Consider the following 17,349-nt stretch of genomic DNA (forward strand, 5'->3'; position numbering starts at 1 on the left):
TGGAGTGTGCAGCATGTGTTGCCACTGATATTTTAAGTTTGTAGTGAAAAATCATTTCAATGTGTCCTAGGCTTGGTCCCATTCCAAACCAACCCCCAGGACAATAGTTTTCATTATAACCTTCTGTCTTTGCCAATCAGGATGGAATTCTGTGCACAGAAGTTATATACATATATGGGTATATCTTTTTAACAAATCACAGCACAGGAGCCCCCTGGGTTACCTCAGGCTCTGGTATGACATATTTGAGCCATATAAATTCAGCTTCTCCTCTGGCATCTGTTAGCTGACTCACTTGCAACTCCACCTCAGCAGTGGTCTCTCAGTCCTCTCAAAGCAGGAAAAGAGTACTGTGCGCTGAGAGAGCATGGCAAAGAATCCTCCAGAGAACTGTGAGGACTGTCACATTCTAAATGTAAGTTGATTCATATTTTTTCCCTTTTGAGCAGAAGCATGGTTTCACAGATTTATTGTATCGCAATGTGAACATTAAAAAGAGAAATCAAAGGTGATTTTGAATTATGGCTTGCTATTTTAAGAGCTATTGTGTATTGTTTTATTCTTTTAGGCAGAAGCTTTTAAATCCAAGAAGATATGTAAATCACTTAAGATTTGTGGATTGGTGTTTGGTATCCTGGCCCTAACTCTAATTGTCCTATTTTGGGGGGGCAAACACTTCTGGCCGGAGACACCCAAAAAAGTAAGTAAATGCACATATTATCTAATGCTTCTGTTTTGAGTTTGATTGAATTTAATTAGTGCTTGACATGTATATTACTCTGAAAATGAAAATTGTTAAGTCCATTTTGCATATATTTTCTGGTTTTATGAAGAACTGAATCAAGATTTTGCTTTCTTTCATTTGTGTAATTATTTTGGTAAAGGAAAGTTTGTTTTCTGCATTTCAGTTAATAATGATGAGTAGAATTAGCCATTCTTTTATAATGCTTGGGTTTAAGAAGTTAAGACTCCTACTAGAAGCAAATTTTTTACTGTAAGAAAAAATATTTTTCATCTCCCTTCCAATTATCTGGGCAGAAGTTGATGGAAAAGTATTATACAACCACATAAAAAGAAATCACCAGAAATGGCAGCAAAGGATTTTCAGGGATTATGTTTCTGACTTAATGTATCTGTTCTGAGGTCAGGCAGCAAATACCTTTTCAGAAGAAGCAATTCTCATACCTGACTTCACATGTATTTATGATGTAAAAAAAACCCAGCGCTTTTCTGCTCCTCACTAGCCATAATTGTCACTGACCCATGAGATAGTAATGCCACAAGGTAGAAACAAGGGACACCAAGTCATTAATCACAGGTATCTCAGAAAACTTCTGATATTAGGGTAATTTGGTAAACCTAACTGGCCATTGTCGTTGATATTTGTGTACCTTAGTGTTATTGTTATACCCAGACTCACACACAATAGGCAAATTTAGATGTGACCCAAAGAAAGTGGTTCCTTCATGCTAACCATTTCCATTTAAGAGAGAATTAATAAATGTACAAGCTACAAGGTGTGAAGATGGTTTTCTGTCTTTGCCACATTTTTCTCTCTGCATGTAGGTTGTTGTTACTGTTGCTATTAATTTGTTATCATGAGATCATAATTTTTATTTGATAACAAATGTAGGAAGAGAAAGGCACATATCCAGGAGGGGGGATGAAAGATAAGAAAATGGGTTTACATAGACTACTGGGAGCCAAAGGAGTGATAAGAACAGAGAGGAAAGAGTATGGATTGATAAAAAAAGGAGAGGCAGTGGGGAGAAAATAAAAAATTAACTGCACAAGTGTCCAAAAGAAAACAGAGAAATAAGGCATAGCTACCCTTGGATTCTTCACCTTTACTGTCATATCCACTTTCATCTAGTCCTAGAGTCTACCTTATCAAGTTTAAGTAAGAGGGAGAATGAAAAGCAAACCAGTCCATCTTTGTCTGCTTTTTTATTTGCACCTTGTTCCAGAATGGATTTCAGGCATCACCCAATGGTTATAGTTAGCCATTTCTCTCATTCTCTCTCTCTCTGTCTCTTTCTCTGTCTGTCTCTCTCTCTCTGTCTCATCTCATCTCATCTCTTGCACTGTGCCCTGCTTCTGAACTACTTTCTGTTCACATATCTTTCTAGAGAAGCCACCTATATTCAGGCTGTCAAGGTGGGCAAAGAAATAGAGATCAGGAAGGAAACAGAAAATGAATAAGAGCGCCAAAATGCATTCCATTCCCATTCTGTTACCATTTAGCTAATTCTCTAAGTGATGTGTTGCCTCACATATTGAATATAGGGTCCTTTTGACAATTATGGGTGAGTTAGAGGACAATAAACCCTTTTGTTCTCCATGGCCATAATGTACTTAACTGAGTGTGGTAGGTAGCTAGCCCTTTTGACCACCTGTACAAGCTTGATTAAGCAGTGGGTCAGATGGCCTTTTTTGTGACTGTTGATACTGCAAATGCTATTTTGAAATAGTTTATGTGTTTTTCTAAACATTCAATGTTATTTGCCTCAGTACTATAAATGACAAGTGGGACCTTGCTTTTATCTTGCAAGGTGTCAAACTCGCTAACAGGGCCCATGGTTCCCTCTACTTTCATATCATATCATCTTTGTTTCTCACTTCAGTTCTCTTCTTAATGCATTACAAGGAGCAATCCTGTGATTCCTCAAACCAAAACTAAAACCTAGTCAGTGCATGCACAGAAGAGGTCAAGTATGCTATGAAATAAAGTTTACTAAGAATCAAATCTCTCATGAAGTAATCCATCTTGGGATGTACTTTTCAGCAAAGGGTTCTCAGAAATGAACAAAATTATTGTGAGGTAATCAGGTAAAAGACAATATGTATCCCCTGGATCAAGTTTTCCCACCATGAACAAAGGTTATTCTCCATTCCAAAGGGGCACTGTAATTTGTTGTCTTTGATATTTAAGTCCTGGCCTTCACCACAATACCCAGCTGGGTCCGTTGCAAACTCAGGAACCAGCTGGAGATGTGGATGCTTCACTCAGTCCACCACTACCTTTAATTCCCAAAGAGCCCAAGAAACCATCTATGTTTCCAATGGCTGAGACTGCCAATAAGCCTGCCTCAGAGCTGACTTATGAATCCTAGGAAGGAAAAAGAAGTCAGATTAGTCTTGGAAGATTTGCAAGGGAAAAGGATCCAGGCACCTTGCACAAAGACTCTCCCCTTAAGAATATGGCTTAACAAGAAATGTGGGACACCTGGGTGGCTCAGTCAGTTGAGCTTCTGACTTCAGCTCAGGTCATGGTCTTGTGGTTTGTGGGTTCAGGCCCTGCATCGGGTTCTGTGCTAACAGCTCAGAGCCTGGAGACTCCTTCGGATTCTGTGTGTGTCTCTCTCCCCACCAACCCCCAGCCCCCGCTCATGCTCTGCCTCCCTCTGTCTCTCAAAAATAAATAAATGTTAATTTTTTTTTAAAAAAGAGTATGGCTTAGCAAGAAACGAAAGTTAAATTAAAACCCAGGTTCTTCTGGGCTTTCCTTTACAAGCCTATGGGACATGTGGGAACCCGTGGAGACAATTGTTGATGTTGCTGTGCTTATGGATGGACTGATTTTTTTGTTGTTCTCCTGGGGCTTCCTCCAAGCTCTTAGCGTTTGCTCCTTCAGCCTCCATCATAGCTTCTCTTTATTTTGTTTTTCTTTTTTTTTTTTGACATCTGTTTATAACAAACAGTGTTTATTTAACATCTCACATCTGGTGTTGACATTTCCATGCCAGTAAGTCCTCCCCCTCCTTCCATTACCTCCCACCTTGATGTGTACAAAAGACCCAGATTCTTGATCCCAAAGTGAGAGTAAGCCATGCTTGATTCTCTCTCCTCACACACCCCAGGCATGAGCACATGCATGCATGTGCAAATGCATACACACACTTACACACACTCCAGAAAGAGAAAAGCATCAAAATGAAGTGAAATGAATGGGACTAACCCTAGGGGAACAGCTGCACTCCCTTACAGGCTCCAGGTCCCTAACCCACAACCACATATAGGAGCCACTTGAGCTGAATGAAAGCCAGACCATCAAATGCTTGTATTCAGCTTTCTCAGCCAAACAGAAGGTACCTATTCAGTCCCAGAGATTTTGAGAGTGCATCACAATGAAGCTCCACTTCTAGGCAGTGACTGCCCAGGGATCTTTGAAGCCAATACCCTAGAGAAACATTCTTCCTTTAAAGTTCCCTGCATTACACATTTAACTTGAAGCAATTAGAAGCCAACTCCCCAGCTAATTCATCCAACATGGAGAAAGCAAGTCATAAAAATCCCAGCCCTTATACCAACAATCTATAGATGTAGCACAAACCTTGTAACCTATCCACTCCAATCCTTTGTAAAATGAGGCAAAAGGATGATAAATTAAATAAATGAAATTCTGCCCTTCCTACCATATCCAGGAACTACCCGGTGACTTTAGGACTCTTTAGAAACCGTAAATCCTAAGGCCCACACAGCACTCAAGATTACTGGGGGTATCCTCACAACTCCTCCATACTATCAGTATGAGAAGAGAAGTGGTAAGGATATGTGGGCATCCTGCTGCCCTCTCCCCACCTCAACTGCAAATAATCATTAAGACAGCATCACCCAGGATTGCCAGCTCAATATCATCGTATGCTGAAAATCCTTTGTTTGGAAAAAGCACTTCCTTGCTAAGTCTGGATCTAGCTTTCCTGTGCCTATTTCTCTAATACTAGCATTGGCCAGAGACCCATCTTCTTCTTCTTCAACTCCTCTTCTAGGCACACAAAGAATAAAACTCTGTTTCCTGAGTTCTCTGGGCTTTCCTACACAGCAGTTTGGTGGGTAAAATGTGGGTCTGGAGAAGCATTCATACCCTCAAGGAAAAAGTTGGAGTTATAGCTGGAATCTCTTTAGCAGAGGGACTGAGCTTCACCAGATGGTGCCACACTGGCATTTTAAAAAAAGAAGGCTTCTCTTCATTTTATTTTCCTCCCAAACCATTCCAGAAGGAAAGTCACCCTTATACAGACAGCAGCTCTCACTGGGCCAGTTCTTGCTGTAGGTTATTAAGAGGTAATACCAATTATGTAGATGAGAACTCTGGCTACTAATGGACACATTCTGATTTAGTCCCCCCATTCTACAAGGCAGCATTTGCTGAGCAATTTACATGGCACCAACAAGGAAAACCTGGCTCCTCAGAGGGAACTGTCTTTTAGAGGCTGAGAGTGGGACTGGAGCTGTATATAGGGAAAGTAGCCCAGGTGATCAACAGGTAATAGCATAGTAGCAGTCCAATCATCAACCTGACAGGTATTAGTCCAAATCTGAGCAAAAGTAATTTTGTCAACTATTCAACATTGCATCTGGCAAGGAGTGGGAGATAAAGATGGGAACTGAACTTCCAGAGAAATTTGGTGACTTGCTCAAGGTCACACAGCTTTTAAGTGGCAGAGTTGAGGCTAGGACTAGAACCTGGTCTAAAGATTCTTTCTACTATTCTTAAGATGCATATAAGAATGAGGGGTGGTTGGGATAGTGGGTATGGGAAAACTTCCCAGCCAACTTGAGTCTGTAGATGAAAGAAATGTTTTTTTTTTTTCTCGTTGAAAAAGAGGAATGTCTGTGCTGCTTATGCCAATTTTTTTCAGGGCTGAGAGCTGGTGATTGAAGATGCAGAAGTCCAACTTTGCATAAGAAACAATCTGTCTGCTCTGTGTTGGTAAAGAAATACCCAGAGGCCCTTTAATTCCCACAGGCTAGGTTGGTAATTAAATGGTACAATGCATTCCCTTCCCTTCCTTCCAGCCTAACACCTGATAACCAGCTATTCTGAGCATGTATTTCACCTTTGGAGAGTGTACCTCATAAACAGTAAAGGATTAAGGTGGAGAGAAGAGCAGCTAGATTAATCACAGGCTTTAAGAAACAAACCTAAGCCAAATGTCCTCAAATCCCTTTCAGGAAAGGCTAAAGGCACTTTCCCCCAAAATCGATTCATCACACTGGGGTCTGAGGCAACAGTATTTTTTATAAAAACTAATCTCAGAGATTGCCACAAACTGAGGCAAGAAAGGAAAGACTGTGGAAGGGGGAAGTTAGGGCTCATTTGTACCTGAGTGGAAGATTTAACTGGAATGAGGAAAGAATTCCTGGCCAGGGAAGAGAAATGAGTTTGGTTTTGCCCATGTTTTCTCAGTGTGGTCTTCTTATATCTCTCACCACCCGAACTTAACCACATATCTATTTCATATCACTTCTGAGTCATATCCCACTCCATAGGCTTCCCTGTCCCACTCCAGTGTCCTTATAGTTAAGATGACACCTATGTGTGGGTAGAACAGGAACCTATCAGAGTGGTGCTGGAAGGATGCCCTTGCCTCTCAAATATCTCCTATTCCTGGTGTCATTGTGCTTAAAATCCATCATTAGTAATTCATTCTTTTGACTTATTTCACTCCACTTTTTAAAGAGATAAATACCAATCACAGTCATCTTAGTGTGAAATCATTTGTCAAATTGATTTTTTCTTTGACATAAGGGACCTGAAGCACCATAAGATTCTTTGATGTCTAGACAGGAAACAAAGGGATAGAGGAAGATGGGAAGAAGGGGAAGGACTAAGAGAGTACAAAGGAAACAGGATATGAAAAGAACAGAAAAGGGAACATAGAAACACCAATAATTAACTTTCCCTATTTGCCAATTTGACAGTAGTGTCGTCCTCATCACAGTCTGTCCTTGCTCTGTCCTTCCTGAAGTAAAGCTGAGTTGGGGACAGTGTGAGATGAGCTACTGAGCACCCAGTCATACGTTTCTCAGGCCAGTCATCCTGTCTCTGCTATAGTTAGTGCCTGGAAAGGACAAAACCATTTGGTCCTTTATCTCCATAAAGACCCTCAGCCCCTGAGCCGTTGAGTTTAGTAGAGAGAAAAGTACTTCTGAGGCCAAAGGCATGAGCTCAGTCTTCATATGGGCCAGTGGCGCTTGCATAGCCATTTCCCAGGCAATGTGCTCCATAGGGACCTGGGCGAGACAGTATGTCTGGTTTTGCTCAAACCCATCCCCAAACAGTCCAAAGTGGGCCACCAGCATCATCTCCCTAGACAAGGACAGTCTGTTCCAAAAGGATACCTCCGATAGTAGAATTCCATCTGGGTGAATATATAGCTTCCCACCCCCACCCCTTATCCAGGATTCACACATAAATGAAGTCATTCTGATCCCACTCCATTTAGCAGCCTATCATTGCTAAAAATAAGCTATAATCTGGTTAATGAATGTGATCAGAATGGACCCCTTCTCTCCCACCAAATCAAACCAAACCAAAGAAAAACCCAAAAAACCTCTTTGAAGGAATGTTGAAAGTAATCAAGATCTGCTGAGCTTGGCAGTTTCCAATAGTTTTCATCTAGCAAGGTGTCCAAGTGAAGTGCATTGCCAACAGTGCAGGAAAAGTCATTCCACAGAAGTACACTGAAATTCTAAATGTCACCAGTATGGTTCCATAGTCTTCTACCAATGATTGAAAATACAGCCTGTATTTTTTTCTTTTGCCCAGGTAGGCAGCATTCCCACATCCCCTAGTCTCTAACCTCATTTTTCCATGCAATAATCCATCAGTGGTGCTGCTCATGAAACAAACACCCCACCCCACCCCCAATGACTAGTAGTGTCGACATTTGTCTCAACAATGTATAGTATTTGTAAAGAAATTCCCTCCCATTAGGAGATCTGACAAGACTGGATCTGAAGTAGATGCCTCTGTCCTCCACTTAAGTCAGGCCTACTTAGAGTTCAATTTCTTGCCATAGGTAGACATTTCTCAAGCTGGCTGCAGAGCTTAAATTGAGGAAATATTTATAACTAAAAGCAAATAACAAGCCTAAAGGAATTTGTTTGCTACCTGTCACAAACCAGACCAGAATTCCTGAGTTAACTCTGCAGTTGCTGGAAGGTTGTAAATACCATTTTCCTTCCCCTTTTAAAGTATGGTGTCTTAAAAGACCTTGCCAATGTTTAAAATCTCTTTATGAAGCTGAGAATTTGTCCCTGGTGGGAAAAACGTATGCTGTATAGTTAATACTTAATTTAGTATACCCAGTACTTAAGTACTGACCCTGTCCAAGGCACTGCAGAGCTACAAAGTAGTGAATGACATTATTGCTTCCTATTCAGCAGCTACAAAGACTTTTTTTTTTCTTTTTTATTTATTTATTTATTTATTTATTTATTTATTTTTTAATATATGAAATTTACTGTCAAATTGGTTTCCATACAACACCCAGTGCTCATCCCAAAAGGTGCCCTCCTCAATACCCATCACCCACCCTGCCCTCCCTCCCACCCCCCATCAACCCTCAGTTTGTTCTCAGTTTTTAACAGTCTCTTATGCTTTGGCTCTCTCCCACTCTAACCTCTTTTTTTTTTTTTCCCTTCCCCTCCCCCATGGGTTTCTGTTATGTTTCTCAGGATCCACATAAGAGTGAAACCATATGGTATCTGTCTTTCTCTGTATGGCTTATTTCACTTAGCATCACACTCTCCAGTTCCATCCACGTTGCTACAAAAGGCCATATTTCATTTTTTCTCATTGCCATGTAGTATTCCATTGTGTATATAAACCACAATTTCTTTATCCATTCATCAGTTGATGGACATTTAGGCTCTTTCCATAATTTGGCTATTGTTGAGAGTGCTGCTATAAACATTGGGGTACAAGTGCCCCTATGCATCAGTACTCCTGTATCCCTTGGATAAATTCCTAGCAGTGCTATTGCTGGGTCATAGGGTAGGTCTATTTTTAATTTTTTGAGGAACCTCCACACTGCTTTCCAGAGCGGCTGCACCAATTTGCATTCCCACCAACAGTGCAAGAGGGTTCCCGTCTCTCCACATCCTCTCCAGCATCTATAGTCTCCTGATTTCTTCATTTTGGCCACTCTGACTGGCGTGAGGTGGTATCTGAGTGTGGTTTTGATTTGTATTTCCCTGATGAGGAGCGACGTTGAACATCTTTTCATGTGCCTGTTGGCCATCCGGATGTCTTCTTTAGAGAAGTGTCTATTCATGTTTTCTGCCCATTTCTTCACTGGGTTATTTGTTTTTCGGGTGTGGAGTTTGATGAGCTCTTTATAGATTTTGGATACTAGCCCTTTGTCCGATGTGTCATTTGCAAATATCTTTTCCCATTCCGTTGGTTGCCTTTTAGTTTTGTTGGTTGTTTCCTTTGCTGTGCAGAAGCTTTTTATCTTCATAAGGTCCCAGTAATTCACTTTTGCTTTTAATTCCCTTGCCTTTGGGGATGTACCGAGTAAGAGATTGCTACGGCTGAGGTCAGAGAGGTCTTTTCCTGCTTTCTCCTCTAAGGTTTTGATGGTTTCCTGTCTCACATTCAGGTCCTTTACCCATTTTGAGTTTATTTTTGTGAATGGTGTGAGAAAGTGGTCTAGTTTCAACCTTCTGCATGTTGCTGTCCAGTTCTCCCAGCACCATTTGTTAAAGAGACTGTCTTTTTTCCATTGGATGTTCTTTCCTGCTTTGTCAAAAATGAGTTGGCCATACGTTTGTGGGTCTAGTTCTGGGGTTTCTATTCGATTCCATTGGTCTATGTGTCTGTTTTTATGCCAATACCATGCTGTCTTGATGATGACAGCTTTGTAGTAGAGGCTAAAGTCTGGGATTGTGATGCCTCCTGCTTTGGTCTTACAAAGACTTTTAACACTTGAAGCAACATTGTTTCTACAAACCCTTCCAACTTGTTTTTCTAGTTGAGCTAGGGAGAATTTGACCAGGTTAAACTAACATTCAGTCACAGACACCTGCAGACATTAAAAAGCATCCTGACCCAGTATAAGCTCTAAAAGGCCTTCTGTCACTGGAAGCCATATCATTAGAAAGCAACATTGGCTCTATAAATGACTTGTTTTAGGGGGATTTTCATTTACCAAATGTTTTTTGTAAGGAAAACTAAGTAGAAAAAACTTGATAGCAGGAACATCCTAACAACAGGAATAAGAGATTTCCACCTGGCACCATCAGGTCTGGCTTGGCTTGTGACAGGTAGCAAATTACTTTAGGTTTGTTATTTGCTTCTAGCTACAAATATGTCATCAGTTATGGGTAATGGGCTTACTCCTAAACGGGGCACTTGATGGGACTGGTCTTCTTGGTCCTAAGAAAAAATTACCTCTTGTAGAGGTAATTTCTCTCTTGTAGAGAGAATCTGGAGTTTTGCTTCAACCACTCAGGAACAACCTGATAAAGAAGACTTTTCAAGGCACTATTCTTGTATGATACTGTATTACTTAGTGCAGGGAACTTGACACAATTGTCGAATTCTATATATATTCAAGTATAATATATTTCTACATATATTCAAGTATAATATACTTGAAGCCAACTGAATTAGGTTTGGAAAACAAAACTCAGGAATAAACTGAGTGGGTTTGGTTAGCCCATAAAAGAGATGGTCAGAAGGCAATAAATGTATCCTGGAGTCGAAATGGAAGGAAAAGAAGCAGTTGAGGTTAGGTAAGAGTATTACCTAATATTGGCGGAGGAGAATGGTCTTCAGATTCTAAAAAAGACCCAAGACTGCTGAGGCAATATTAAAGTCCTGGTTAGATAAGGAGATAAAGAGCAATACCTAAGCATTCTATATGTGTTCAAATCTGTTTCTCAGCTGCTAATGAATTTCATGGGGAGAGGGGGTGAACACTACTTGGAAGGGAAGTGGTAACTTAAAGAAGCAACAGCGGTTTTACATGATCCCTCTGCTTAACGTAAGGGAAAATACTTTACAGGCTGGTTTGCAAAAATATCATTCACTATTTAATCAAGGCTGCCAAGAAAAAATGTTGGAATTTTAGTGATTAGTTCAGCAACTTGGGTTGAATACAAAATACTGGCTCTGAAGGGATCCCCATATCAGCTTCAGTGCCAAGAAACACCTCACTTTAATCTTGAGTCTCAGAGAATTCCCAATGGTAAGCTGCTGAGATGGCACCTCACCACAAAGGCTCCAGAAACAGAAGGTGCCCCAGATATTACCCAATTAAAGTGTCATATGAAGGGACATAGTGAGTATCTTAGAGCTTGTTTTCCTCTGTTCTTCCAGACATATGACATGGAGCACACTTTCTACAGCAATGGAGAGAAGAAGAAGATTTACATGGAAATTGATCCAGTGACCAGAACTGAAATATTCAGAAGTGGAAATGGTACTGATGAAACATTGGAAGTACATGATTTTAAAAATGTAAGTTGGTTACTCCACCCCTCAAGGTTTCCCACTTAAAATATTAGAACATTTGAGTCAAGTTAAAAAATAGCCTTTAGCCTCCACTGAGTTTGTAAAACAAAAGCTTTCCCTTTGAATTCAAATTTTGCCATCCTGGGGCCTTAATAGATCATGGACCTCGTTAACTGTCACTATTTCACGAAGGTCTATTTTTTTGTCTGTTTATAGGGTTACACTGGCATCTACTTTGTAGGTCTTCAAAAATGCTTCATCAAAACTCAGATTAAAGTGATTCCTGAATTTTCTGAACCAGAGGAGGAAATAGATGAGGTAAGTAAGAATATTAATAGTGGTAGGAAAAGCCATCATTTATTGGGTATTAACTATATGCCAGACATTGTACTAAATGCTTTACTCTCATTTGATGCTCACAATGACCCTACAGAGAGGTGCTATTATTATCCCAACTTTCCAATGAGGAAACTGAGTTCAGAACCAAAATGTGACTTTTCCAACGTCACACAACTAGTGAGGAGCAGATTGGGATCTTGAACTTGGGCCTTTTGAAAAATGAAAGTTCATGCTATTAGGAGCAACACTATACTTTTATACCTGGGTAGCCATTAACATTCTGTACATTTGCTTCTAAACCAAAGATTTCTAGTAAGATGTGTGAGCCAGAGGAACCAAAGCAATACTGCTTAAAGATAAAGTCTTAAAAAGAAAAGTCCCAAGGCCACCTGAGATCCTTGCTGCTTTTATAACACTGTGGCATTCACCTATTTAAAAGATTCCAGTTCATTCACTTTACCATTGTATGCTAGACTCTGCTAATGAAATAATCTGCATTTAACCTCACTAGGAAAGGGAAAAGCAAAGAAGGTAAGAACCGCAGTGTAATAACAAATTCTCTGAAAACATACTGTCAGGCCAGGGTAAGGCAACCTAAGATACTGGTGCAATCATTAAATGGCCCCTGAAAACCTAGTGGGGGATGGAGGATTATTCACTAAAACACAACTATCATTAAAGCCCTTGAGGCTCTTAATGCTTTCCTGATATTCCGCCTGTAACTACAGTATGTTGCTATCAGTGAAGGAATAAGGGGAACCTTAGCTAAAGCCATATTGTGGCAGCATATTCCCACTGTAGCCAGAAAAAAACAATTATTTGTTTGGTTTATTTGGTTTTCTTTTAGTGTTTAACTGGCAAATGTAAAATGAAATTATGGCAATGGCACAGTGGCCTCTCTATGTACTGTAAAGACCTCTTTCTTCTTTCTCTCCCCCATTTTTTCCCCACTATTTTCCTACATAGCTCTTTCTATTTTAATTCTCATCTACCCATTTATTTTTTTTCTTCTCCTTTTCTATTTTTTGGGGAGTGATGTGGGATAGGGAGCCCTTTATCCTTTCCTTTACCCAAGTCTCAGAACTGTCATTGGCTCCCCCAGACATGCCACTGGTCTCCTTATGGTCAGGGAAATTACAGACCCTTGTTACTAGAATTTCCAAGAAAAAAAAAAAACTTTCCCAGAGACAATGCTGTGTTCTCAAGGTCTATGGTAGTGAAAAATTTTGGAGATTAAAAAAAAAAAAAGCATAAATTCAATGCATCTGAGGAACAGAACAACTTCCAGGATATTAAGAATTACTGCCTAATTAAGAATTAGGCAAGGATAAGATGAAGGGAGAGTCAATAGGAGAAAAAGGCAGTACATGTTGCTTTTTTTTTTTTACAGAAAATAATGTAAACATTTGAGTAGGGCCAGCCAGCAATAAAACCTTGAACTAATACAACAGGATTTATTTTTCTGAAAAAGATAAAGGTAAAGGCTCATAATGTCTCATTTTGGCCCTAATTTATTCTTCAATTAATTTTGCCAAATCTTTTAAATAACCTAAGTATTTATCTCATGATAGTAAGATTACTTTTATCTTCAATTATATATATTCAGGCTACAGATTTTTTATGAGTTAAGTTTGCAGTTCTGGATGACAAAATCCCTCTTATTCTGTTCTCACCACTGTATCTATGGTTTGCGCATGCTAAACATACAGACCAGGTATATAAATAGCCCTGATTTTGCTAACAAAGCTGGTCAGCATAACAACCTCATTTTCTACAATCCGTTTCAACACATCCCAAGGTCTTTACAGACTCAAAGTTGAAGAAGCTAAGACTTGAGAGTTTTAAATAACTAGGGAAAAATTATACAAAGCCATATTTCAGAGAACGTATTAATAAAAACACTGAAATCATAAAGCTAGAAAAAAAACAAAAAAGAAAAGTAAAAGCCTTATTAAGAGTAGGGAAAATGTCAGGGTACCTGGGTGGCTCAGGTGGTTAAGTGTCTGACTCTTAATCTTGGTTCAGGTAATGATCTCACAGTTCATGAGATTGAGCCCTGCATTGGGCTCCACACTGTCGGTGCTGGACCTATTTGAGATTCTCTCTCTCCCTCTCTCTCTGCCCATCCCCCACTCGCTCTCTTTACTTCTGTCTTTCTCTCTCTTTCTCTCTCAAAATAAATAAACATTAAAAAAATTTTTGAAGAGTAGGGAGAAATGTCAAGGCCCAAAAGACAAGTGAGTAAGAAAGTAGGTACATAGATCAACTACTTCCAATACAAGAAACTGAAGAGAAGGCAGTGTTCTTGACAATATAAGAAAAGCTACCTAAAGAAAAATACACTGTGAGACAAACTCTAAGCATCTAGAATGAAAGGAGCAAAAGAACGGTAAGGCCAGTGAAGTCACAATCTAAAGACTGGACTGTAACACACACAAAAAAATACATCTTTTACACTACAACTAGCCATTAACAGGCAAATCTTGTAAAACCAAAATAGTAAGGGTGATTGCTATTTAATTGTTCTCACCAGTTTGGATTATAGAAGTTTTTTCAGCTTGAGATCAAATCCTGCTTGCAATCTTAGTTGCAAGCCTAAACAAGGCAGGCACTCACAACATCCATTTAAAAGAGCAAACACAAATGTAAATCACTCAGGGTTCCAGAAGCCCAATTAAAACATATATGGCCCAGTGGGAGGCCCAGAAAACGATGGATAACCTTCCTAACTGTAAGTGAAATGGTAGCAGAGCAAACTCTTGGTACAGTGAGTAGCCTTACTGTTAGACCCGAGAGAGGGATAAATTTTTAACTCTCTCAAAGGCACCTACTGTATACACATACACAGCTAGTTCACAGACAGCGCTGGGATTGGAATTGTTATCCAAACTTAAAATAGAGTGTTTTCCAGTATTCCATAATGTCTCACTCATTTTATTAATTTCTCTGCCTATCCCCACCCTGAACTTCTCTCAGAATGAAGAAATTACCACCACTTTTTTTGAACAGTCTGTGATTTGGGTCCCAGCGGAAAAGCCTATTGAAAACCGAGACTTTCTGAAAAATTCCAAAATTCTGGAAATTTGTAATAATGTGACCATGTATTGGATCAATCCCACTCTAATAGCAGGTATGACCTCCTTCTCCTCCTCCTCTTTCCAAAGTTAGTAACAGGTTAATGTTCCCATCATTTAGAAACTACATTTCTAGGAACACAAATGATCAGCTTATATCTTAGATGAAACTGTATATGCTCACCACCAAGGGAGGAAGGAATTTTTCACAGCCAAGTTATAAATCAGATAAATCAATGCTGACAGGCTTTTAAATATCCCAGCAAAGTTAATGCCACCCTAATGTGACTAGTGATAGCAAAAAACCAATCTGTCTTTCTTTGCACATCTATATTCATTGCAGTTGGGATATCAGACTATTGCTCAAACCACTGTGTACCCAACCCAAGAACAGAAGAGAGGAGCCAAAACAATGTTCTGTTGTCACAAGAATGATTCTCTGTGTTGACTGGTGGCATTCTCCCCAGAAGACAGGACAGTCATTGTAATACAAATTTCTTTGTGGCTGTTTTAGGAATCACTATAAAAGTAATTGAGGGCTAGAGGTCTACAGTAGAAGAGGTCAGCTCTCAACTTCCAATCAGCTCATAGAAAAGGCAAAGGTCTCTGGACGTCTTATTCTTCCCAGCTAATATAGAATTTGACCTCCCTCATTCTAGACAGAATAAATTACTATTTATTCAAGAGAGACCACCCTTACCAAATGAAGAAGCTATTGGTACTTTTTGGCAGCTTAAAAAAAGAGGCAACTAAAGACAATGTGATATTCTGGATTGGATGCTAAAACTTCTGCTTCAACATTCTTTTTCTAAAAGACATTAATGGAAATAATAATGAAATCTGAATAAAGTCTATAGTTTAGTTAATAGAATTGTTATCAATGCTAATTTCTTAGTTTTCATAATTGTACCAAGGTTATGTAAGATGCTAATGTTAGGCGAAACTGGATAAAGGGTATATAGGAACTCTGTACAATCATTGCAACTCTTCTGTAAATGGAGGATTATTCATAAATAGAAATTTAAAAAAAAACATTTTAAGACAGGAAAGAGAGGAGAAAGCAGAGGAAGACAGAGGGCACTAAATCAAATCCAGCAATCAAAAAATATTTACTGAGCACTTATCAAAGGTAAAATCATTGTTGGGAGACACTTAAGTCCCCTCTCCTGGTTTTTAAAATTAGGGTGCTAGTAAGGTAAACAGTAAGTATTCAATGCCAAATGAGCAAAGAAGAGATCTGCGTACATGGGAATAGTCAGATTTGTTTGGGGGAAAATCTCTTTATAATTGCAGCTGAAGGAGTTTGGAAAAGTGGTTCATGCTTGCCTAAATGATGGCAGTGACAAGATAATGAAAATATCTATTCCCAATACCATAACCCCAAAGACTTCTTTTGGGAACCATTTGCAAAGGAGGTGCATCAAAACTTTGTGTTTATTCCCTTAGTTTCAGAGTTACAAGACTTTGAGGAGGATGGTGAAGATCTTCACTTTCCTACCAATGAAAAAAAAGGGATTGAACAAAATGAGCAGTGGGTGGTTCCTCAAGTGAAGGTGGAAAAGACCCGCCATGCCAGACAAGCAAGTGAGGGAGAATTTCCAATAAATGACTATGTAAGTTACATTCATGTCACTCTGTTAGAGGGATAGGAAAGAGCCCTCAAAAAACTCACTACCCCTTAGATCAAAGTCATTAAAAGGTGCATGGTCATTGTTTTAACAAAAAATGTTTAAGAAACTTGTAATCCCTAAGGGGCTCATTCATAATCAATCTTGATCAATCTTGATCAGACTAAGGAATTTAGTTTCTCACCAGTCCCCAGTTCATGTAGTCTTATAGTCCTTCCCTGCTTGGTGGGCCTTTTCTTAGTGAACCTTACCCTCCAACCATGGTTTATTCTTCTTTCAGACTGAAAATGGAATAGAATTTGACCCCATGCTGGATGAGAGAGGTTATTGTTGTATTTACTGCCGCCGAGGCAACCGCTACTGCCACCGTGTCTGTGAACCCTTGTTAGGTTACTACCCATATCCATACTGTTACCAAGGAGGGCGGGTTATCTGTCGTGTAATTATGCCTTGCAACTGGTGGGTGGCCCGCATGCTGGGGAGGGTCTAATGGCAAGTTTGAGCTCAAGTGCTTAAACTTCTGGCAGCCAACATATAATAAATGCATGCTATTCAATGAATTTCTGCCTATGAGGCATTTGGCTCCTAGTAGCCAGTACTCCAGAATTACTTGTAGGTAATTTCTCTCTTCATGTTCTAATAAACTTTTACATTATCATCAATGGCCTGATTGCTGTTGAATACACTGGGTAAATGTTTACTAAGAATATTTCCTGCAACTGAAATGGAGTAGATCTGTCTAACATGGATGACAATGATGAAAACTTGCATTGTATCAGGTTTGGGGAGTAGGAAAGGGCAAAGAATAAGGATTCTCAAATATCGTAGTTTACTATGTTGTATTGAGAAAGTAGAAATGAGGGGCTGATGATAAAATGTCCCCATAATTGATGCATAAAAAAACTTGTCCTTTTGTGCATAGCCCCAGTGTTTAATTATCTGAGAGACATATTGTGGTCTTGCTCAAGCATCTGTTAAGCTGCTGGATAGGCAGTGAGTCACAGTAGGCCAGCACTAAAATGTTCCAAGTGCTCAGACTCAGGAAAGGAGAAAGCTAACCTAG

General features: G+C 39.5%; 1 protein-coding gene across 2 annotated transcripts; it reads left to right on the forward strand.

The window, feature by feature from the left end:
• Positions 1-280: 280 nt before the first annotated feature.
• TNMD (tenomodulin) lies at positions 281-16,948 on the forward strand. Of its 2 annotated transcripts, XM_058713313.1 has the most exons (7): positions 281-415; positions 569-700; positions 11,111-11,251; positions 11,462-11,563; positions 14,561-14,714; positions 16,105-16,271; positions 16,567-16,948. In XM_058713313.1, exons 1-7 carry the CDS (start codon positions 368-370, stop codon positions 16,774-16,776), a joined length of 954 nt encoding a protein of 317 aa, XP_058569296.1. In that variant the 5' UTR covers positions 281-367; the 3' UTR covers positions 16,777-16,948. The 2 variants fall into 2 exon arrangements, with proteins under 2 accessions (XP_058569296.1, XP_058569298.1); XM_058713315.1 differs by lacking the exon at positions 11,462-11,563.
• The last annotated feature ends 401 nt before the right edge of the window (positions 16,949-17,349 follow it).

Source organism: Neofelis nebulosa, chromosome X (assembly GCF_028018385.1).
Source record: "Neofelis nebulosa isolate mNeoNeb1 chromosome X, mNeoNeb1.pri, whole genome shotgun sequence".
Lineage (NCBI taxonomy): Eukaryota > Metazoa > Chordata > Mammalia > Carnivora > Felidae > Neofelis > Neofelis nebulosa.